The sequence below is a fragment of the Bos javanicus genome, chromosome 14 (assembly GCF_032452875.1).
Source record: "Bos javanicus breed banteng chromosome 14, ARS-OSU_banteng_1.0, whole genome shotgun sequence".
NCBI classification, from domain to species: domain Eukaryota; kingdom Metazoa; phylum Chordata; class Mammalia; order Artiodactyla; family Bovidae; genus Bos; species Bos javanicus.
Window position 1 is genome coordinate 74695513 of NC_083881.1, and position 23510 is coordinate 74719022.

The 23510-nt window shown below is 40.1% G+C and overlaps 1 protein-coding gene across 1 annotated transcript in view; it reads left to right on the forward strand.

Annotated features, from left to right (window-relative positions):
* The window catches only part of MMP16 (matrix metallopeptidase 16), a 386972-nt gene that overhangs the window by 194383 nt on the left and 169079 nt on the right, over positions 1 to 23510 (forward strand). Inside the window, exon 3 of the mRNA XM_061439431.1 lies at positions 12680 to 12802. Within this exon, the coding sequence (XP_061295415.1) occupies positions 12680 to 12802 (123 nt within the window). The remainder of the gene's footprint in view (positions 1 to 12679; positions 12803 to 23510) is intronic.

Consider the following 23510-nt stretch of genomic DNA (forward strand, 5'->3'; position numbering starts at 1 on the left):
TCCATCCTAAAGGATATCAGTCCTGGGTGTTCCAATACTTTGGCCACCTGATGCGAAGAGCTGACTCATTTGAAAAGACCCTGATGCTGGGAAAGATTGAGGGCTGGAGGAGAAGGGGACGACAGAGGATGAGATGGTTGGATGGCATCACCGACTCAATGGACATGAGTTTGGGTAAACTCTGGGAGTTGGTGATGGACAGGAGGCCTGGTGTGCTGCGGTTCATGGGGTCCCAAAGAGTCGGACACGACTAGAGTGACTGAACTGAATTAAATGTTATAATTATTAGTTAATAATAATAACATTACTGTGTGCCAGGAACTGTTCTTAAGTATTTCATATGGTTTAAATAGTTTAATTCTCATATTAATTCAGTAATAGTACAATTGTTTCATTTCAGAGAGGAAGCTAAAGCATAGAAAGATATAGTAGAGTGACTAATAGCACAGGGCTTGTGAATCAGTGGAAGGGAAGGGAAACCCTGGTAGTTTGGCTCTAGAATTCCTGCTTTCAACTTATATAATATAACTTTTCACAAGAAAGTTGATTTTAATTGTTTTAATTTTTAAGTTGAATTAATTGAAATGAAGATATTAGTGATCTGCTGAACTAGTTTAAAAGTGTTCTGGGTTCTAAACAGTTAAATCAACACTTACTAACAGCATTATATTTATGAAAATTGGGTGATGCCATTACTTATACCTTGATTTTACAGAATGTCTCTCTTGGAGGCTCCCATCTTCAGCCCAGTGCTCATTCCGCATGTCTTTGTTTGTTTTGGAATGTCAAATTAAAATTCTTAGCAAGTAAGTCAATAGAGAAACACAGGTGCATCTGTATTGTCACAATGAAAAAGAGAAGTGCTTTAGTAATGACACTTTCACAAAAAAGTGCTACTTGAAAATAATACACACACACACACATAAATGCACTTCAACACCTTCTCTTTTCATATGATGAAGCTATTATCTTAGGTGAGACAATCAGTCAATTTTACTTTTTGCATCCAGTTTTAGATTCTTCTGTATAGGTAAATACGGGATTTATCAAATTGTATGTGAATACAACTAACATTTTGGTGGATGATAACTAGAAGTGGATCACCAGACTTTACCTGAATAGCAACATTAATATGCTAATTTTGCTTTTAGTGTTAGACAGCATTTAATTCATTGATAAGTTCTAATAAACACTGACCACTCTTTATGTCATGGAGAACTTAAAAACTGTGAGAGAAACAAATGCTTATATAATTAATGAATAAATGGTTGGAATCATGTAAAAATCCTGAGGACAGATTTAGCTCAAACACTGCATGTCATATTTAGTGTCACCACGTGCTCTGATCATATTTTGAAGACTTGACATATTTTAATAGTTCAGATCAGATCAGATCAGGTCACTCAGTCGTGTCCGACTCTTTCCGAACCCATGAATTGCAGCATGCCAGGCCTCCCTGTCCATCACCAACTCCCAGAGTTCACTCAGACTCACGTCCATCGAGTCAGTGGTGCAATCCAGCCATCTCATCCTCTGTTGTCCCCTTCTCCTCCTGCCCCCAATCCCTCCCAGCATCAGAGTCTTTTCCAATGAGTCAACTCTTTGCATGAGGTAGCCAAAGTACTGGAGTTTCAGCTTCAGCATCATCCCTTCCAAAGAAATCCCAGGGCTGATCTCCTTCAGAATGGACTGGTTGGATCTCCTTGCAGTCCAAGGGACTCTCAAGAGTCTTCTCCAAGACCACTGTTCAAAAGCATCAATTCTTCGGCACTCAGCCTTCTTCACAGTCCAACTCTCACATCCATACATGATCACAGGAAAAACCATAGCCTTGACTAGACGAACCTTTGTTGGCAAAGTAATGTCTCTGCTTTTGAATATGCTATCTAGGTTGGTCATAACTTTCCTTCCAAGGAGTAAGTGTCTTTTAACTTCATGGCTGCAGTCACCATCTGCAGTGATTTTGGAGCCCAGAAAAATAAAGTCTGACACTGTTTCCACTTTTTCCCCATCTATTTCCCATGAAGTGGTGAGGCCGGATGCCATGATCTTCGTTTTCTGAATGTTGAGCTTTAAGCCAACTTTTTCACTCTCCTCTTTCACTTTCATCAAGAGGCTTTTTAGTTCCTCTTCACTTTCTGCCATAAGGGTTGTGTCATCTGCATATCTGAGGTTATTGATATTTCTCCTGGCAGTCTTAATTCCAGCTTGTGTTTCTTCCAGTCCAAGAAACATAAGAGATGGCAAAAAACAAGAGATGGCAAGAGTGAATGTCGACATTCTAGGAATCAGCGAACTGAAATGGACTGGAATGGGTGAATTTAACTCAGACGACTATTATATCTACTACTGCGGGCAGGAATCCCTCAGAAGAAATGGAGTGGCCATCATGGTCAACAAAAGAGTCCGAAATGCAGTACTTGGATGCAATCTCAAAAACGACAGAATGATCTCTGTTCGTTTCCAAGGCAAACCATTCAATATCACAGTAATCCAAGTCTATGCCCCAACCAGTAGTGCTGAAGAAGCTGAAGTTGAATGGTTCTATGAAGACCTACAAGACCTTTTATAACTAACACCCAAAAAAGGTGTCCTTTTCATTATAGGGGACTGGAATGCAAAAGTAGGAAGTCAAGAAACACCTGGAGTAACAGGCAAATTTGGCCTTGGAATACAGAATAAAGCAGGGCAAAGACTAATAGTTTTGCCAAGAAAATGCACTGGTCATAGCAAACACCCTCTTCCAAAAACACAAGAGAAGACTCTATACATGGACATCACCAGATGGTCAACACCGAAATCAGATTGATTATATTCTTTGCAGCCAAAGATGGAGAAGCTCTATACAGTCAGCAAAAAACAGACCAGGAGCTGACTATGGCTCAGACCATGAACTCCTTATTGCTAAATTCAGACTTAAATTGAAGAAAGGAGGGAAAACCACTAGACCATTCAGGTATGACCTAAATCAAATCCCTTAGGATTATACAGTGGAAGTGAGAAATAGATTTAAGCGCCTAGATCTGATAGATAGAGTGCCTGATGAACTATGGAATGAGGTTCGTGACATTGTACAGGAGATAGGGATCAAGACCATTCCCATAGAAAAGAAATGCAAAAAAGCAAAATGGCTGTCTGGGGAGGCCTTACAAATAGCTGTGAAAAGAAGAGAAGCGAAAAGCAAAGAAGAAAAGGAAGATATAAACATCTGAATGCAGAGTTCCAAAGAATAGCAAGAAGAGATAAGAAAGCCTTCTTCAGTGATCAATGCAAAGAAATAGAGGAAAACAACAGAATGGGAAAGACCAGAGATTTCTTCAAGAAAATCAGAGATACCAAAGGAACATTTCATGCAAAGATGGGCTCAATAAAGGACAGAAATGGTATGGACCTAACAGAAGCAGAAGATACTAAGAAGAGATGGCAAGAATACACAGAAGAACTGTACAAAAAAGATCTTCATGACCCAGATAATCACGATGGTGTGATCACTGACCTAGAGCCAGACATCCTGGAATGTGAAGTCAAGTGGGCCTTAGAAAGCATCACTACAAACAAAGCTAGTGGAGGTGATGGAATTCCAGTTGAGCTATTCCAAATCCTGAAAGATGATGCTGTGAAAGTGCTGCACTCAATATGCCAGCTAATTTGGAAAACTCAGCAGTGGCCACAGGACTGGAAAAGGTCAGTTTTCATTCCAATCCCAAAGAAAGGCAATGCCAAAGAATGCTCAAGCTACCACACAATTGCACTCATCTCACACGCTAGTAAAGTAATGCTGAAAATTCTCCAAGCCAGGCTTCAGCAATATGTGAACCATGAACTTCCTGATGTTCAAGCTGGTTTTAGAAAAGGCAGAGGAACCAGAGATCAAATTGCCAACATCCACTGGATCATGGAAAAAGCAAGTGAGTTCCAGAAAAACATCTATTTCTGCTTTATTGACTATGCCAAAGCCTTTGACTGTGTGGATCACAATAACCTGTGGAAAATTCTGAAAGAGATGGGAATACCAGACCACCTGATCTGCCTCTTGAGAAATTTGTATGCAGGTCAGGAAGCAACAGTTAGAACTGGACATGAAACAACAGACTGGTTCCAAATAGGAAAAGGAGTTTGTCAAGGCTGTATATTGTCACCTTGTTTATTTAACTTATATGCAGAGTACATCATGAGAAACACTGGACTGGAAGAAACACAAGCCGGAATCAAGATTTTAATAGTTAATACCTGCTAATATCATTGTGCTAGAATATTTAGATACATGTATTGGTGAGGTTAACGTAGAATTATCTTGACCAACGCCCATAAGTGTTCTTTAAGTTAAATTATTAGTTTATATTGCATTATACCTGTTCTTGTGTTTATTTCTTACACTTGTCATATACTTTATGATTTAATCGTATATGAAAGTTTCCACATAATATTCATCTATAGAAGCATTTGTTCAAGGCACAGAGCTTTGAGCTACAAAGTCTTTAAGAAACATATAGGATAGTAGGGGGCAGGTCATTATGTGCAAAAAAAAAAAATTACATGAAGACCATTCATTTGCTTCATGTTCCTCATTGGAAACGTCACTGGGTCTGGGCCCCATACAGTGCTCTCTGGCTGGACGCACAGGCTGGTGAGAGACAGAGACAGACATGCACACGTTAGTTATGCACCGTAGTACGTGCTGTGTGAGATGGTCAACTGTACCTGTGCAAGTTAAACAATGCAGGAAGATCACGATTGTCAGTGTCAACAAGGCGGAAAAAGCATTCCAGACAGAAGTCACTGTATACAAAGGCAGAAAGGGATTTGGTTCTTGTAGGCAAAGAGCAAAATTAGCCTAGATGGCATGGTCAGGCACTCTTGCCCCACAGCCTCTTGTTCTGGCCCCATGTATGTAACAGCTGAGATCAATTATAGCACTGTGCATGCACGTCAGGAGGTACTCGCTTGCTCATGAGGTACTTGCTTGGTCACGAGGTGTTTTGTGCACTATGCCTGTAAGAAGTTCACTAGGAAAGCCACGGCTGCTATGGCACCGGGGCTACATTGGAGTGGCATCATGGTTATATGAGGTTACATCATGGCTACTTTATGGCTCTGTCATGGTTATCTTGTGGCTGCTGTTGCTGCTGCTACAGCCAGAAGAGAGGTTGTATTATGACTGCTATGCCAGCCAGGAGAGAATGAACCTGTCTGCAATTCCTATGGTTCCTTGAGTCTCCTTCCAGCCTGTTAGCTCACACCTTGCCTACCCTGGGTTCAGCCAACAGTGTAAACACCAAGACAATTGACGTCATGAGCAGGATCAGAGATACAACTGGTGTAGACAGCAGGATACCCAGCAGGTAGAGGAGCCCGAGGCTCCACTGGATGGAGGACACCAGTGGCCACCAGATAGCATGTGGCACTGTGTGGCTGTCATTCTCTCTGCATGCGCTCTGGTGGAAAACAGGGACGCATGGATGGGTCCCCAGACAGCAAGGAAATGGCGTTACAGGCCATGAGTTCCCATTTGCTGAACAAGATGGCACAGACTGCCGCTGACACCGTGGGGTGGATTTTCCTGACTGCCCTGAAGGTGAATATTGGTAGTGCACTCTGTGATGCCACACTGGTACATGATGTGCAGAGACACTCAGAAGAACTTGAACAACGTATTTTGGCCTTAGAGCAAGAACCCGTGGCCCTGAAGAACCCAGCATCCCTGAGGGCGAGGCAGTAAGGGACTGTGATAATGAACTCTGTGAGACCACAGGTTCCCGCTTGGCGGTGAGGCCTGCTGTACAGCAGAAAGGGAAGCATGAGAAGCATGTGGCCCGGGGAGGGGAGGGCGGCGTCCTCAAGGGTCCTCCAGTGTGACTGAGCTCATGACATATCGACCATATACTCCGGCAGAGTTGGTTGACTTGGGTCTGAAATTTCGGCAAAAGCAAGGGGAACCCTTGGCAGCATGGCTCTTGCGACTTTGGGACACAGGGGTGCCCAGGATTATATGTGTTGGGGATGAGGTAGAACTGGCATCTATAGCCACTCACCCCTCACTGAGACAAAGGTTGCAGAATCCTGGTGACTCATGCACGGTGCGCCTAACCAAACACATGCCCTCATGGAAATGGATTAAAGCTGCTGTTTGCACCACGTGGTCACATGCGGGAGAGCTCCCGGATACTGTGAGTAAATGGTATACCTCTATGAGTTGGCCCAAGCAGTGAGAGAACTGGGCACGAAGCAGTCAACGTTCAACCCAAACACCCGAGGCCCAGAAGATGAGCGTTTACTTGTGGCATTCAAGACGCCGTTTTGAACAATGCCCTGTCTACCAGTTTTGGATCCCTGACTGCTATTCTTGCCCCCTCTGTGGGCACCCCAGCTATGAGGTGATGTCAATGGTGACTCCCTTGGGAGAAATAGAGGGATGGCTGCAGGCAAAGGGGAGTAGAAGCGTGAAGACCCCAAAGGGGACCCGAGCTGGTAAAGGCCCCATCCGAGTAACGAGAATGCAAATGTGGGCTGATTTGCTGGCAGCGGGAGTTGACAGAAATAAAATTGGTGGACAGCCCAATGCTCTGCTCCTTGAGCCATGGAGGAACTGAGATCAGAGCAGCAGTTTACCAAGTTTGAGAAGCACCCACAGCCAGAGATTCTGGGCAGTTCAGTTAAAAGATTACCTGGTGCCTGAGGATGATCCTTTCGATGATGCCTTTTTTTCACTTTGAACAGAACTCAGACCAAGGGGCCTGCCCGAAAAACCCAAACAGGGACCAGAGGCTCCAAGTAGAACTTGGAATTCACTGGTCACTAGCTAATGTACAGAGAGTAATGGCCCTGGTTGATACCGGTGCCAAATGCAACCTTCTTTACAGCGAGTCAGAACCTTTGTCCTATGTTGTATGATGTAGATTTAGAACAGTGTACTGTAAAGGCTGTGTCCTAGGATGTGCTAATAACCTCTGATTCTCGTGCAGATTTAGAGCAGTGTGAAAGCATTTGGAATTTTGTGGATGGGCTGTGGAAAATACACAAAAAATGCCCCTCCTTGAAGGGGTGGGCCCGGTGCCTGTGGGGGGCTTTGCAGGTCTTTAATAAAAATTCCGCAGGAGTGGAGTTGCCCCTGTGGAGGCTTTCCCGCAGTCTCACAAGGCCTGATGATGGGCTGGACTTGGCCAAGGAAGATAAAGGCACTCCACCTGGTGGATGGCTCTCCTAGGCCCATGAGGGCAAGGACTGCAACCTGAGACCTGACACTGGGTTTTGCCCTGTATTGGGGATGTCCCTGTTTGTTGTTGTAGCTACTGCTATTGCAAGGTGTAAATCCAAGGGTCAGTGTTACTCGCCAAGGAAATATCGTGGAAGATGGACTGCTTGGAGATTATGAGGCGAGAGACTCGGAAGGGGTACAGTGTAGGGAAAGAACAAATTAGCCAAGATGGTGTGGTCTGTCTCTCTTGGCCCATAGCCTCTCGCTCTGGCCCCAGGTTTTGTAAATAATGTTTATGTAACAGCTGAGCTCACTTATAGCACTGCACATACACATCATGAGGAACTCGCTTAGTCACAAGGTACTCACTGGGTCACGAGGTACTCACTGGGTCACAAGGTACTCACTGGGTCACAAGGTACTTGCTTGGTCACAGGGTACTCGCTTCCTCATGAGGTACTTGCTTGGTCATAAGGTACTCACTAGGTCACGAGGTACTTGCTTGGTCATGTGGTACTTGCTTTCTCATGAGGTACTTGCTTGGTCATGAGGTACTCACTGAGTCACAAGATACTTGCTTGGTCACGTGATACTTGCTTCCTCATGAGGTACTTGCTTGGTCACGAGGTACTCACTGAGTCACAAGGTACTTGTTTGGTCACATGGTACTTGCTTCCTCACGAGGTACTTGCTTGGTCACGAGGTACTCACTGGGTCACGAGGTACTTGCTTGGTCATGAGGTACTCACTGAGTCACAAGGTACTTGCTTGGTCACATGGTACTTGCTTCCTCATGAGGTACTTGCTTGGTAACGAGGTACTCACTGGGTCACGAGGTACTTGCTTGGTTACGTGGTACTTGCTTCCTCACGAGGTACTTGCTTGGTCACGAGGTACTCACTGAGTCACAAGGTACTTGCTTCCTCATGAGGTACTTGCTTGGTAACAAGGTACTCACTGGGTCACGAGGTACTTGCTTGGTCACGTGAACTCGCTTCCTCATGAGGTACTTGCTTGGTCATGAGGTACTCACTGAGTCACAAGGTACTTGCTTGGTCACGTGGTACTTGCTTCCTCACGAGGTTCTCACCTGGTCACAAAGTACTCACTGGGTCTCAAGGAACTTGCTTGGTCACGAGGTACTCATTTGGTTATGAGCTGCTTTGTGTGATATGCCTGTAAGAGCCTCACCACAAAAGCCCTGGCTGCTAGAGCACTGGGGCTGCACTGGAGTGGCATCATGGTCGTTCTTATGAGCTTATGTCATGGCTGTGCTACAGCTCCATTATGGTTATGTTGTGGCTGCTGCTACAGCTGATGCGGCAACCAGTAGAGAGGCTGTGTTATGGCTGCTGTGTCAGCCCGGAGAGAATAAACGTGTCTGCAGTTCCTATGGCTCCTCGAGTCTCCTTCCATCCTCAGCGCATGCCTTGCCTACCCTGGGTTCAGTGAACAGTGTGAACAGCAAGACAGTTGGCATCAAGAGCAGAATCAGTGATACAGTTCTGTAGGAACTTGTGTGGATCTTGGGAATTAAGGGAACAAGGGTTACCCTTGCTGAGTATGCCTGAGTAAGATTCTGTCTATAAAAGCATTTTGTGCTCAGAACATGTAGGAAACACGTCCGTGCTTTCAAAAGATTTATCTTTAGGAGTGAGGAGGCACTGCTAAGAGTGAGAGATACAAAGAAGTGTTGGAGGCAGAAGAGACTGCATGATGATTGATTAGATGTGAGGAGAAATCTGTGGAAGATGTTACCTGTGTATCTTGCTTATATCATTTATAAAGACTTTTGGCTGAGTTAAGTTGTCAGAGGAATTGTTGCAATTTTGGGGCTGGAAAATTATAATTTTTAAATTACATGTAAAGTTAGAAATGATGACAGGGTAGCTACATGGAGATGTGAGAATACTTAACCAATTATACTGTAATTTTTTTTTTCTATCATGCTATATTAGACTGGGAGCTCTTCAAGAGCTTGTCTTATCTTTTTATCCACACTTTTTTCATATATCTCTTAGCATATTATAAAAGCTTGAAAATGTTGTAGGAAAATGGATCAGGATGGAATGAGTAAATAGTTGGAGCATAAGAAAAAATTATATGAAGTGGGAAAAAGCTAAAGAAATACATTAGGAACTTAGCAGAGACATCTTTGAGCATAGGAACCAAATTAATACTCATACCTAAAACCCTTGTCCTTTGGAAGATGCAGTGCTTCACTGAGAAAATTTTTACTGATCCAACATGTGCACAACTTAAAATGGAGATTCACATTAATAAGTTTGAATGTTTGAAAAAACATGACTGCTTTCATCTTTTAATTTTGTGTATTGTGGAAGTAATTCTAGAGAATATATCCTCATTGAAAATATACTTTATCTTGATAATGTATCAATATAAATACAAATTGTCAACTTTTATCCTACTATCCATTTTAAAATGATTTTTCCTCATAGAGTGTTTGCTTAAATCTTTTCTTTAGCTAAATGTAAGTGTAGTCACATCCCACATTAACTAAATTTATTAATATTTAATAATTAAGTATTATTTATTCTCACAATACTTTCAGGGAGATAAGTCAGAATAAGTACTTACCGAAGAAATATAATTTTTGGTTGAGAGTATGGTTAATGATGGCTGGATGGCATCACTGACTCGATGGACGTGAGTCTGAGTGAACTCCGGGAGTTGGTGATGGACAGGGAGGCCTGGCGTGCTGTGATTCATGGGGTCGCAAAGAGTCGGACACGGCTGACCGACTGATCTGATCTGATGATTAATGAAATATTCATATATAAAAGCCATTGAAATTTTCATAAGTCCTTCATTAATGCTTAATATTTGTTAGCTGAGTATATCTAGATCTTATAGAATATAATGAAAATGTTTTCATTTAAAATGTCTCTATTCATTTGTTTATTGAGCATCTTTTAAATGCTAGGAATTGTACAGGTACTGGGAGTATGTAGATCCCCTGCCCTTGACTGTTTTATAGTCTAGTGAAATGTCTTTCAAATTTAGTGATTAAGAGAGTCCTGGGAAGTAAGATATCTCAGTTCTTAGTTCCAGAGACTTCAGCTTCATAGAGCTGGATAGCCTTCTAGACATTAGCATTTGCAAGACATCTTATTTGGTTTGGAGACTTTAAAAAAAGGGAAAGGGTGATTTTCTTAAGTACTTCTACAATGCATTATAAATGAGAATGGAGTTTTTAAGCCTGGTAACTCCAGTGTTTACATTATTACTGGCAATAGAATAGAAGAGGACAAATGTATAATGCTTATCAGAAAAGTGTTGTCTTTCTTAAAAACTAAAAATTGTGCTTTTGTTGCTGCATGACATTATTATGTTTATAAAAGCTGGTTAGCTGATTTATCCATGTAATATGTTAACTATTTCATTCATTTTCATGAAATGGACATCTTTAGACAGTCATCTCTGTAGTCAATTATTTATATATAAAGAGTATAGAAATTAAGTATGTGATGAAATATAATGAAAAGTGATTCTTTTCTTATTTCCACTTTCTGAAGCATGTAACATCATGAAGATTCTGCTTTAGTTTGTAATTGTTAAATTAAATATCATAATGAATGGTAAAGTTATTTTATGAGTCACTAATGAAAAACCTATCAAAATCATGAAAATGTTTCTCCGTAGACAAGAGGAAAGTACATAGAAAACATGACAATGGTCAAATGAGGTATTCCAAAAGAGGTTAGACAACTGTATCTATATAAGCATTAACAATAAATAAATCGAAACCAACATTTTATTTTCCTAATGTTAATATTTAAATTTTATTTGTGTGATACTAAACCTCATATTCAGAAAAAAATTCTTAAGCATTAAATTTGGTTATTATGAAGAATTCAGAGAGAATGGCTGTTATTTAGAAAATGCTTAAACTGAAAAGAAGAAAAAAATGGAAAAATGCAAATTTTTTTTGCCTTTTTAAAATAATTTGCATATGTGTAAGCTAGAAAAGAGTAGCATGTATCTCCTTGTTCAGTTCAGTCATTCAATCATGTCCAACTCATGGCAACCCCATGAACAGCAGCACACCAGGCCTCCCTGTCCATCACTAACTCCCAAAGCTTGCTCAAACTCATGTCTATTGAATCGGTGATGCCATCCAACCATCTCATCCTCTGTCGTCCCCTTCTCATCCCGCCTTCAATATTTCCCAGCATCAGGGTCTTTTCCATTGAGTCAGTTTTTCATGTCAGGCGGCCAAAGTATTGGAGTTTCAGCTTCAATATCAGTCCTTCCAATGAATATTCAGGACTGATTTCCTTTAGGATTCACTGGTTGGATCTCCTTGCTGTCCAAGTTACTCTCAAGAGTCTTTTCCAATACCACAGTTCAAAATCATCAATTCTTCAGTGCTTTGCTTTCTTTATAGTCCAACTGTCACATCCATACATGACCACTGGAAAAACCATAGCCTTTACTAGACAGACCTTTGTTAGCAAAGTAATGTCTCTGCTTTTTAATATGCTGTCTAGGTTGGTCATAGCTTTTCTTCCACGGAGCCAGCATCTTTTAATTTCATGGCTGCAATCACCATCTGCAGTGATTTTGGAGCTCCCCAAAATAAAGTCAGTCACTGTTTCCATTGTTTCCCCATCAATTTGCCATGAAGTGATGGGACTGGATGTCATGATCTTAGTTTTCTGAAAGTTGAGATTTAAGCCAACTTTTTCATTCTGCTCTTTCACTTTCTTCAAGAGGCTCTTTAATTCTTCTTCACTTTCTGTCATAAGGGTGGTGTCATCTGCATATCTCCTTGAGTCCTGGAATTTAAGGCCATGTGGATGGAGGAGCCTGGTAGGCTGCAGTCCATGGGGTTGCTAGGAGTCGGACACAACTGGGCGACTTCACTTTTTCACTCTCACGCATTGGAGAAGGAAATGGCAACCCACTCCAGTGTTCTTGCCTGGAGAATCCCAGGGACAGGGGAGCCTGGTGGGCTGCCGTCTGTGGGGTCGCACAGAGTCGGACACGACTGAAGTGACTTAGCAGCAGCAGCAGCAGTAGATTTTTAAAACTATTGAATATTGAACATAAAGCTATAAGAGGCCTTAGTTATAATTTATTGTACAAAGTCTCCTTTTATGAATGAGAATTGCCCAAGGTCACATTTCTTGTTAATAGCAGATTCTAGTTAGAAGCTTCAGAATACCTACTCATTTAGCTCAAAATGAGTTAGAAAAATTATCTAAAGGATATGAGTTATAAACTAGTGATTCTTGATCATTCAGGAAAAAACATATACTTTTTTCTTAGATTCAAATGCAATAAAACTAATAAAATTTCCTTTATTTTTAAAAAAAATTTCAATATATTTTAAAATAAAATTTCCTTTATTAATTTCTTTTCCCAGTTTTATTATCACTGTCATAACTTCTCATTGGACCTCTTTTGGAAATTAATCTTTAGATTTGTTGGGTAATAACTGGAAAACGTTGCTTTTTGCAGCTGGATGAAGAAGCCTCGATGCGGTGTGCCCGACCAGACAAGAGGTAGCTCCAAATTTAATATTCGTCGAAAGCGGTATGCGTTGACAGGCCAGAAGTGGCAGCACAAGCACATCACTTACAGGTAAAATAGCTAAGGATGATTTATTGTTTTTTTTTCTCATTTTTTACAACCATTTGACATTTTGTTTGAGATCTTATACACATTGACTCCATGGTAACATATAGTGATGTTCTGGTAACATAAGGAACCAAAAATTGTGATTAAGAAAATAAGTTGTCCATTTGGAGGCCCAGTACCACAGGCATTTCTTGAAATACTTTTGTAAACTCGATCTTCCAGCTTCTTTAGCGAATTCTAATATTCTGAGAAATTTTCAAATGGGTATTCTAATACACAACATTGTTTAACAAGTATTCATAATAAAAAAATCAAAGTATATAAATAATTGCAATGTAAACAATATGTCTTTGAATTATTAATTAACTTTTAGTATTAGTGAAAGCATTTCACTTTCTATTTTTGGCAACAATGCAGGGTATCTTCCGTTCTTGTCTGCAATGAACGATGCCCAAGGGATGAGAGTATCTTCCAACCTGGAGTGGCAGTTGGCTGCTGGTGGAGATGTTCGTATTTATTCACTAATTAATTGAACAACATTTTATTGAGTCCCAGTTTGGACAAAGAACAGTGCTAGGTTCTGATAAATAAAGCATAGAGACTTCATCTTTCCTTGTGGTATTACAGTCATATGGAGAAGTTGAACAGCCATATGAATGTGATGCCTGTTTTGAAAGGGAAGAAACAGGATGCCAGAGAAATATAAGCCATGGTCATTCAACCTAACTTAGTAATCCAGGGCTGGTCTCTCTTCTGTCTTGAAAGTAATATGGAGTATTAAAGGAAATTCTCTATATGATCACCTTAATAGATACAGAAATGTGTTCAAGAAAATTTAATTCCATTTATGAAAACTTGGAATTAAAGCAAGGAAGATACTTAATCAGAGGTGGCATCTAGAAAAACAAAAATCACAGCTGCCTTATGTATTTCACATATAATGTGAACACTATAAAGTGAGGTGTTGGGAAAAATACTGTTAAGGGAAACAGCAAAGTACTTGCTCTCTCTGTCCCCCTTCCAACAACATTGCACAGCTACTTCTAGTTGTAAGGTAATAAAAGAAAATAAAAGATGTAAGGATTTTTAAAGAAATAAAACTATCTTTAGTCATCGTTGTATTACTTTCTAACAGAACACCCAGAATAAATGCTAGATAACTTTTTAGAAATAATAAAAGTATATCCAGGTTTAAAAAAAATAGATTTTAACTGTAGGGCCATTTTAGGTTTATGGAAAAGTTGAGCAGATAATACAGTTATTCTCACCCTGCCCTCCACTTCTATACACACTCACACAGTTTCTCCCTTATTAGGTGTTTGTTACAATTGTTGAGTCAGTATTGCTAGATTACTGACTAAAATCAATAGTTTGCACCAGAGTTCACTCTTTGTGTCAAAGTTTTACAGATTTTGAGAAATGCGCATCATATAGCATTACATTGCCTGCGTGTGTGCGTGCTCAGTCGCTTCAGTCGTGTCCGACTCTTTGCTATCCGTAAACTGTAACCCACCAGGCTCCTCAGTCCATGGGATTCTCCAGGCAAGACTACTGAAGTGGGTTGCTGTGCCCTCCTCCAGGGGATTGTCCCAGCCCAGAGATCAAGCCCGTGTCTCTTGCACTGCAGCAGATTCTTTACCACTGAGCCACTGGGGAAGTCCCATAGCATTAGAGTATCCTATAGAAGAGTTTCACTGCCTTGAAAATCCTTTGTTGCACCTACTCATCCCTCTTCTCTGGAAACTACTGATGGTTTTAATATCTTTATAGTCTTTGCCTTTTCTAGAATGTCATATGGTTGGAAACACCAGCCATAGCCATTTCAGCTATGCCTTTTCAGACGACCTTTTTTTCATTAAAAATATGCCTTTAAGTTTCCTCCGTCTTTTCATGACCTGATAGCTCATTTCTTTTTATTGTGTTCCTAAGTAATATTCCATTGCTTACCTGTTCATTTGTTGAAGACTTTTTGGTTGCTCCCAGTTTTTGGCAATTACTAGTAAGGCTGATATAAACATGCGTTATGGTTTTTGTGTGGGCTTTTGTTTTCAACTTATTTGTCTAAATACCTGGGAGTGGAATTTTGCTGATCATAAGGTAAGACTACGTTAGCTTTTTTAAGTAATTACCAAACTATCTTCAAAGTGGCTGTTCCATTTTCCATTACTACCAGTAATGAATGAAAGTCACTGTTACTCTACAAGTTTGTCAAGATTTAGTCTTGTCAGTGTTCTGGATTCTAATAAGTGGTTGCTCAATTTTTTAACTTGCAATTCTCTAATGAATTGTGAAGCTAAGCATATTTTCATATTTTACCTGTTTGCCATCTGCACATCATCTTTTGTGAGATGACTGTTTAGATCTTTTGATCAACTTTTGAGTTGCTATTTTAAGGGTTCTATGTATATTTTGGATCACAAATTTTTATCAGATATGTTTTCAATTTGTTGTCTCAGTCTGTGGCTTGACATTCCATTGTCTTTTCAGTGTATTTTGTAGAAGTTTTAATTTTAATGAGTTTCAACTTATCAATTATTCTATTTTCTATATTGTGCTTTTGGTGTTTTATCAAAAAAAATCCAAACCAAAGGTCACTTAGAATTTCTATCTAATTATCTTTTAATATTTTAATAGTTTTATATTTATATTTAAGATTATGATCCATTTTTGAGTTTTGTTTTTGTGAAAGGTGTAAAGTCAGTTGTCTAGAATTCAATTTTTTTGCCTATGAATTTTCAGTTTTTCTAGCACTATTGGTTAGAAAGACCATCCTTTCTCCATTGCCTTTGATCTTCTATCAAAGGTCAGTTGCCTATGTGTGTAGGTAAATTTCTGGGCTCTTTATTCTGCTTCATTGAATCATGATTCTACTCATAAAACAATATTACATTTCTTGATTACTATAGTCTTGATATCAGATACTGTCAATTTTCTGATTTTATTCTTCAGTATTTTGTTGTGTTTTCAGCATCTCTTACCTTCCCACATAAACTTAGAATAGTTTGCCATTACAGGCATCCCTCAGAAATCTTCTGGGTTCAGTCCTAGACCAGCACAGTAAAGTGAATATATCAACCAAGCAGAAATAGCAAATAAAATAAATGTCATGATTTTTTTATCAGTATGTATAAGTATAGAGGTTATGTTTACACTATTCTAAAGTGTGCAATTGCATTATGTCCAAAGCATCATGTGCATGCCTTAGTTAAAATTACTTTATTGATTAAAAATTGCTAACCTTCAGTTGTTGATAACTGCTGAGTGATCAGGGTGGTGGTTGGTGAAAGTCATGGTCTGAGGCAATTTCTTAAAAGAAGACAATAATGAATCTTGCTGCACTGATTGACTCTTCCCTTATGAGTGATTTCTCTGTACATACAGTGTTGTTTAATAGCAATTTACGCACAGTAGCACTTATTTCAAAACTGGAGTCAATTCTCTCAAACTCTGCCATTGTTTTATCAACCAAGTTTATATTATATTCTAAATCCTTTTTCTGTTATTCCAACAATCTTCATGGCATCTTCACCAAGAGTGGATTCCATTTCAATAAACCACTTTCTTTCCTCATCAATAAGAATCAACTCGTCATTTAAAGTTTTATCATGGGATTGTAACAATTCAGTCATATCTTTAAGCTCATGTCTGCTTTTAATTGTCATGTTATTTCTACCATATCTGCAGTCATTTCTTCCACTGAAGTCTTGAACCACTCAAAGTCATTCATGAATATCAGAATGAAATTTTCCCAAACTCCTATGAATATTGATATTTTATCTGTTTCCATGAATCATAAATGTTCGTAATGGCATAAAGAATGGTGAATTCTGTCTCAAAGATTTTCAGTTTACTCAAATTCATCAGAGGAATCACTGTCTATGGCAGCTATAGCCTTACAAAATGTATTTCTTAAATATTAAGATTTTAAAGTTAAAATCACTTCCTAATCCAAGGGCTGTATAATGGATGTCATGTTAGTAGTCATGAAAACAATATGAATCTTGTCTGTCTCCATCACAGCTCTTGGGTTACCAGATGCATTGTTAGTGAGCAGTAATATTTGGAAAGGAATCTTTTTTGTTGTTGTTGTTTTTCTGAGTTGTAGGGCCTCAACAGTGGGCTTACAATATTTGGTTGACTATGTTGTAAACAGATGTATTGTCATCCAGGCTTTGTTGTTTTAACCAGAAACCACAACAACAAAGAAAGAATAAAGAGAAAAAAAAAATTCCAAAATGTATTGCAGAACAAATGAAAACATAAGAATAAAAATAAATGTTTTTCTCGGGTCTCGGCTCTCAGAGTCCTTTCTCCCACTGTGAGCCACAGCTCACTTCTGCCTCCCTGGGAGACCCTGCAGTGCTGGGGAGACCTGGTCCCTGGACTTGATGTGGGGACAGCTCAGACTCTATCTGGCCCTTCTCCTGCATCTGATTGTCTCCAGTGACCCCAGTTGCCAGAGCTAGAGTGTTTTCTTTTGTGGAAACACTCATTGTCCTTTAATATATTCTACAGACAAAGAGTCTGTCTAGTTGATTGTGTGAATTTAATCTGTAGCTTAGACAGCTGATGGGAAGGTTTTCAAACCTCTTCCTCTGTAGCTCTGCCCCTGCAGCTCAGTGGTGGTTTTATCCCCATCTCTGCATGTGTACCACCCACAGGAGTTTGCTCCCAAGGATGCCCTAAAAGACTTGGGTCTGCTCAGTGAGGACCGGACATGGAGGTGGTGCAGCTGCTTGGATTGCAGGAGCCTTGGTGGTGCCAGGTGTGCAGAGAAGCCAGTGGTCATGGGCACGGGAGATATGGCTCTATTAGGATTCTTTTCTAGCCTCTGGCAGCTGGCACCCAAAGTGCCTTCCTGGCTGGTCCTTCTCCATTGCTTGGCCCAGCAGATGCTCAAAGACCCCTGGCTGGGGTCCTTCTCTAGTGCTCAATTGCCAGTGCAGGCATGTGAGGAGAGGGAAGCTACAGGGAAGGCTGTACTCCTTGCACATGACTCAGCAATAGCACCCTGCTTCCATGGTCTCCAAGATTTCTTCCAAAGGCATTGTCCACCATGGATTTCCTCTCTCCTGTCTCCTTGAGTTGTCTCCCTGCAGTCATCATCAGTCGTTGCACTGAGATTGCTCTCCAAGCCCCACGATCCCGCTCCCAGCCACCGTGTGCACTGGTAGACTTGCTTCCCTGTCCAAGGTACGTCGGCCATGGCACAGATTGTTCTGTGTTTCTTACTTCATTTGGACTGTCACAGATCAGCTGCTTCACTCTATAGAGTCCATCTAGTTCACTGTGTGAATTTAATCTGTCGCTTAGCTGGTGGAAAGGTTTTCAGACCCCTTCCTTTGTCGCTCTGCCCCTGGAGCTCAGCAGTGGTTTCACCCCGCTTTCTGCATGTGTATCATCCACAGGAGTTTGCTCAAATGCTTCTCTTCTATCCTGAACAATTGACCTGATGGGGGGCTCTCTCCCTTGCCTCTGCTCCCCAATTCCGGGATGCAGGTCAGGTCTTATTCACTCTCCTCCTCATTCTCCCTCCTTCCCTTCAACCTACTGATTTGTGCCTGGGTCCATATATTCCTTTCCAGTGATCAGGGACTCTGCCATTCTCAGCTGGTGCTCTGTGAGAACTTCTGCGTATGAGGCTGTATTCCTGATGTGTCCATGGAGAGAGACTGTACTCTGAGTCCACCTGCTCTTCCGCCATCTTGTCCTTCTTTCTCTAGAAACACTTAAATAGACTTTGTGTTTTGCAGCTTTCTCATGTATAACCCACTGGTATTATACTGAGCCTCACTGATGCTGTACGAGGTATAAGGGTGGGGAAGCAGTCTACTGGAGAAGGCAATGGCACCCCACTCCAGTACTCTTGCTAGGAAAATCCCATGGACGGAGGAGCCTGGTAGGCTGCAGTCCATGGGGACGCTAAGAGTTGGACACGACTGAGGGACTTCACTTTCACTTTTCACTTTCATGCATTGGGGAAGGAAATGCCAACCCACTCCAGTGTTCTTGCCTGGAGAATCCCAGGGATGGGGGAGCCTGGTGGGCTGCCGTCTAGGAGGTTGCACACAGTAGGACATGACTGAAGTGACTTAGCAGCAGTAGCAGCAGTCTATAACCCTGTGATTAAATCTGCTTTTTAGGTGATATGACTTTTTGGAATTCTATCACTGGAATTTATCTTATCCTTTTAATTTTTTCTTATCAGATCAGATCAGTTGCTCAATTGTGTCTGACTCTTTGTGACCCCATGAATCGCAGCACTCCAGGCCTCCCTATCCATCACCAACTCCCAGAGTTCACTCAGACTCTTGTCCATCGAGTCAGTGATGCCATCCAGCCATCTCATCCTCTGTAGTCCCCTTCTCCTCTTGCCCCCAATCCCTCCCAGCATCAGAGTCTTTTCTAATGAGTCAACTCTTCGCATGAGATGGCCAAAGTACTGGAGTTTCAGCTTTAGCATCATTATTTCCAAAGAACACCCAGGGCTGATCTCCTTCAGAATGGACTGGTTGGATCTCCTTGCAGTCCAAGGGACTCTCAAGAGTCATCTCCAATACCACAGTTCAAAAGCATCAATTCTTCGGCACTCAGCCTTCTTCACAGTCCAACTCTCACATCTATACATGATCACAGGAAAAACCATAGCCTTGACTAGACAAACCTTTGTTGGCAAAGTAATGTCTCTGCTTTTGAATATGCTATCTAGGTTGGTCATAACTTTCCTTCCAAGGAGTAAGCGTCTTTTAATTTCATGGCTGCAGTCAACATCTGCATTGATTTTGGAGCCCAGAAAAATAAAGTCTGACACTGTTTCCACTGTTTCCCCATCTATTTCCCATGAAGTGATGGGACCCGATGCAATGATCTTAGTTTTCTGAACGTTGAGCCTTAAGCCGAGTTTTTCACTCTCCTCTTTCACTCTCATCAAGAGGCTTTTTAGTTCCTCTTCACTTTCTACCATAAGGGTGGTGTCATCTGCATATCTGAGGTTATTGATATTTCTCCTAGCAATCTTGATTCCAGTTTGTGCTTCTTCCAGTCCAGTGTTTCTCATGATGTACTCTGCATAAAAGTTAAATAAGCAGCGTGACAATATACAGCCTTGACGTACTCCTTTTCCTATTTGGAATCAGTCTGTTGTTTCATGTCCAGTTCTAACTGTTGCTTCCTGACCTGCATACAAATTTCTCAAGAGGCAGATCAGGTGTTCTGGTATTCCCATCCCTTTGAGAATTTTCCACAGTTTATTGTGATCCACACAGTCAAAGGCTTTGGCATAGTCAATAAAGCAGAAATAGATATTTTTCTGGAACTCTCTTGCTTTTTCCATGATCCAGTGGATGTTGGCAATTTGATCTCTGGTTCCTCTGCCTTATTTCTAAAACCAGCTTGAACATCAGGAAGTTCACGGTTCATGTATTGCTGAAGCCTGGCTTGGAGAATTTTGAGCATTACTTTACTAGCGTGTGAGATGAGTGCAATTGTGCGGTAGTTTGAGCATTCTTTGGCATTGCCTTTCTTTGGGATTGGAATGAAAACTGACCTTTTTCAGTCCTGTGGCCACTGCTGAGTTTCCCAAATTTGGTGGCATATTGAGTGCAGCACTTTCACAGCATCATTTTCAGGATTTGGAATAGCTCAACTGGAATTCTATCACCTCCACTAGCTTTGTTTGTAGTGATGCTTTCTAAGGCCCACTTGACTTCACATTCCAGGATGTCTGGCTCTAGGTCAGTGATCACACCATCGTGATTATCTGGGTCGTGAAGATCTTTTTTGTACAGTTCTTCTGTGTATTCTTGCCAGCTCTTCTTAATATCTTCTGCTTCTGTTAGGTCCATACCATTTCTGTCCTTTATTGAGCCCATCTTTGCATGAAATGTTCCTTTGGTATCTCTGATTTTCTTGAAGAAATCTCTGGTCTTTCCCATTCTGTTGTTTTCCTCTATTTCTTTGCATTGATCACTGAAGAAGGCTTTCTTATCTCTTCTTGCTATTCTTTGGAACTCTGCATTCAGATGTTTATATCTTTCCTTTTCTCCTTTGCTTTTTGCTTCTCTTCTTTTCACAGCTATTTGTAAGGCCTCCCCAGACAGCCATTTTGCTTTTTTGCATTTCTTTTCCATGGGGATGGTCTTGATCCCTGTCTCCTGTACATTGTCACAAACCTCATTCAATAGTTCATCAGGCACTCTATCTATCAGATCTAGGCCCTTAAATCTATTTCTCACTTCCACTGTATAATCCTAAGGGATTTGATTTAGGTCATACCTGAATGGTCTAGTGGTTTTCCCTCCTTTCTTCAATTTAAGTCTGAATTTGACAATAAGGAGTTCATGGTCTGAGTTCCAGTCAGCTCCTGGTCTGTTTTTTGCTGACTGTATAGAGCTTCTCCATCTTTGGCTGCAAAGAATATAATCAATCTGATTTCGGTGTTGACCATCTGGTGATGTCCATGTATAGAGTCTTCTCTTGTGTTGTTGGAAGAGGGTGTTTGTTATGACCACTGCATTTTCTTGGCAAAACTCTATTAGTCTTTGCCCTGCTTCATTCCATATTCCAAGGCCAAATTTGCCTGTTACCCCAGGTTTTTCTTGACTTCCTACTTTTGCATTCCAGTCCCCTATAATGAAAAGGACATCTTTTTTGGGTGTTAGTTCTAAAAGGTCTTGTAAGTCTTCATAGAACCGTTCAACTTCAGCTTCTTCAGCGTTACTGGTTGGGGCATAGACTTGGATTACTGTGATATTGAATGGTTTGCCTTGGAAACGAACAGTAAAATGCTTCAGGGACCTTTGCTTCCGATTCTCTGCAGTCTTCTGCCTCTCCAGTTTTGGTGGTGACAGTTTGCTCTGTAACTGCAGTTCTCTGATGGAGCTAAGAATTATTTTTTGTTTGTTCAGTGTTTTTTTTTTTTCTCATTATTGTGCGGTTGGGAATTACAACTGCCGAATGCTTCATATATTAGAGCAGAAACTAGAAGTGTTTTTAGAAGATCAATATACAAAGTACACAGACATACAAACTGAGTATAATCTTTACAAAAATGACATTTCAAATAGACCCAAAAGTATAAGAACAAAAAATAAATTTACAAAAGGTGTGTAAACCCTTTAGAAGAAAATTAGGAACTTGCACTAAATGACATAAGAGGACAAAAAATAAATTAGAGCAAAATATATTTTGCTCTTAATAGAAAGGCTCAGTATAATAAATGTTCAAATTTTTCATAAATTGAGCACAATTTTAACAAAATTCCCAATAATATTTTTATGTAAATTTAACAAACTGACTAGAAAATACCTGATTATTAGTGAAGGTCCAATATTATTCAAAATGTTCCCGTTTACTAGATATGAAGACTTTCTTAAATCAATACTAATTAAGGCAATATGTGGTATTAGCACAGAGATAGACAAATGGTCCAACAGTGAGGAGGTCACAGAAATAGATTGATTCCTATATTTTAAAAAAATGATTTATGCCAGCACAGATTGTGTAGATCAGTGGAGAAATGATGGGCTATTTTACTTATTAAGTTGTTCTGAGATAATTATCTATTTGAACAACAATGAAATTAGAGTATTTATACCATATAAAAATCAATAAATACTAGTTGGATTAAAGTATATTTTCAATTTTAGACCTATAAAGTTCACTCAGCTATGTATATTGATATTTACTCTTTTCACTTCAGATATTATTCCTTTTCTGACCTGATTTCCAAACTTTTGATGGCATACCCTGTTTAGTCTCCTTATATCATTAGGTACTAACTATACCATTCATTTTAAAAAGAAAGCGGGAAACTGTCGAGAATGATTATGGTTAGAACTGATCATAATTCTATTTTTGTTCAGTCCCTATACTGACAATTGTCTCAGTTTTGAACTTTCAAATAATTAGGTGTTTATCCCTATAAACTTCCAGATTATTTTTTAACTGTTCTATTATTGATATGCACATCATGTGATTAAGAGTTTTGGAGTAAGAATGATCTGGATTTGAATTGTTGCTTCGATATTCGCTCTCTGTGAAGTTAGGATCACGGTACTCATTCTTCCTAAGTCTCATTTCCCTTGTGTGAAAAGAGAGTATTATAACAATACCTGCCTCACAAAGCTTGGGAGACAAGTCAGATAGTAGGGGGAAGAAAAAAAAAAAAGCACAGTGCTAAAAATATAATTAGTACTTAATAAATTCTGATTAGTATCTTAACTCCTTTAATTTATCAGACAAATCCCAGAATTTGTTGAGAATATGATGATAGGATAAGAGAAAGTTGACAGTGAGAGCTAAGGCATATTGTCTTTTAATATATGTTAGGTGTTAAGACATTGCCTTGTGTATGATAAGTAACATCATTTGCTACTACTTTTTTATTTTATTTAGGAAAGTAAATACAAAATATGACACTGGAGCTCAAAAAGTAATTATTCATGAAAAAGATTGCTGAATGTGCCATTAGAGAATAAAGATAAAAGTTGGAGTCAGGGTAGTTGAATCTAGGTTTTATTTGATTGAAAGCTCATTATGAGCCAACAGTATAATGTGGCTCAAAAATAAAAAGCTGGAGTGTCCAGATTAGAGCTATAGAAATCAAAGTGTTAAAAAAGTGGAGATGCTAATTTTTTTCTTTGCTTTGCTGTCCATGTCTTATCTCATGTATCCTTTTTGCCTTGTGCCACCACATTTTAGCTGCTTCTTG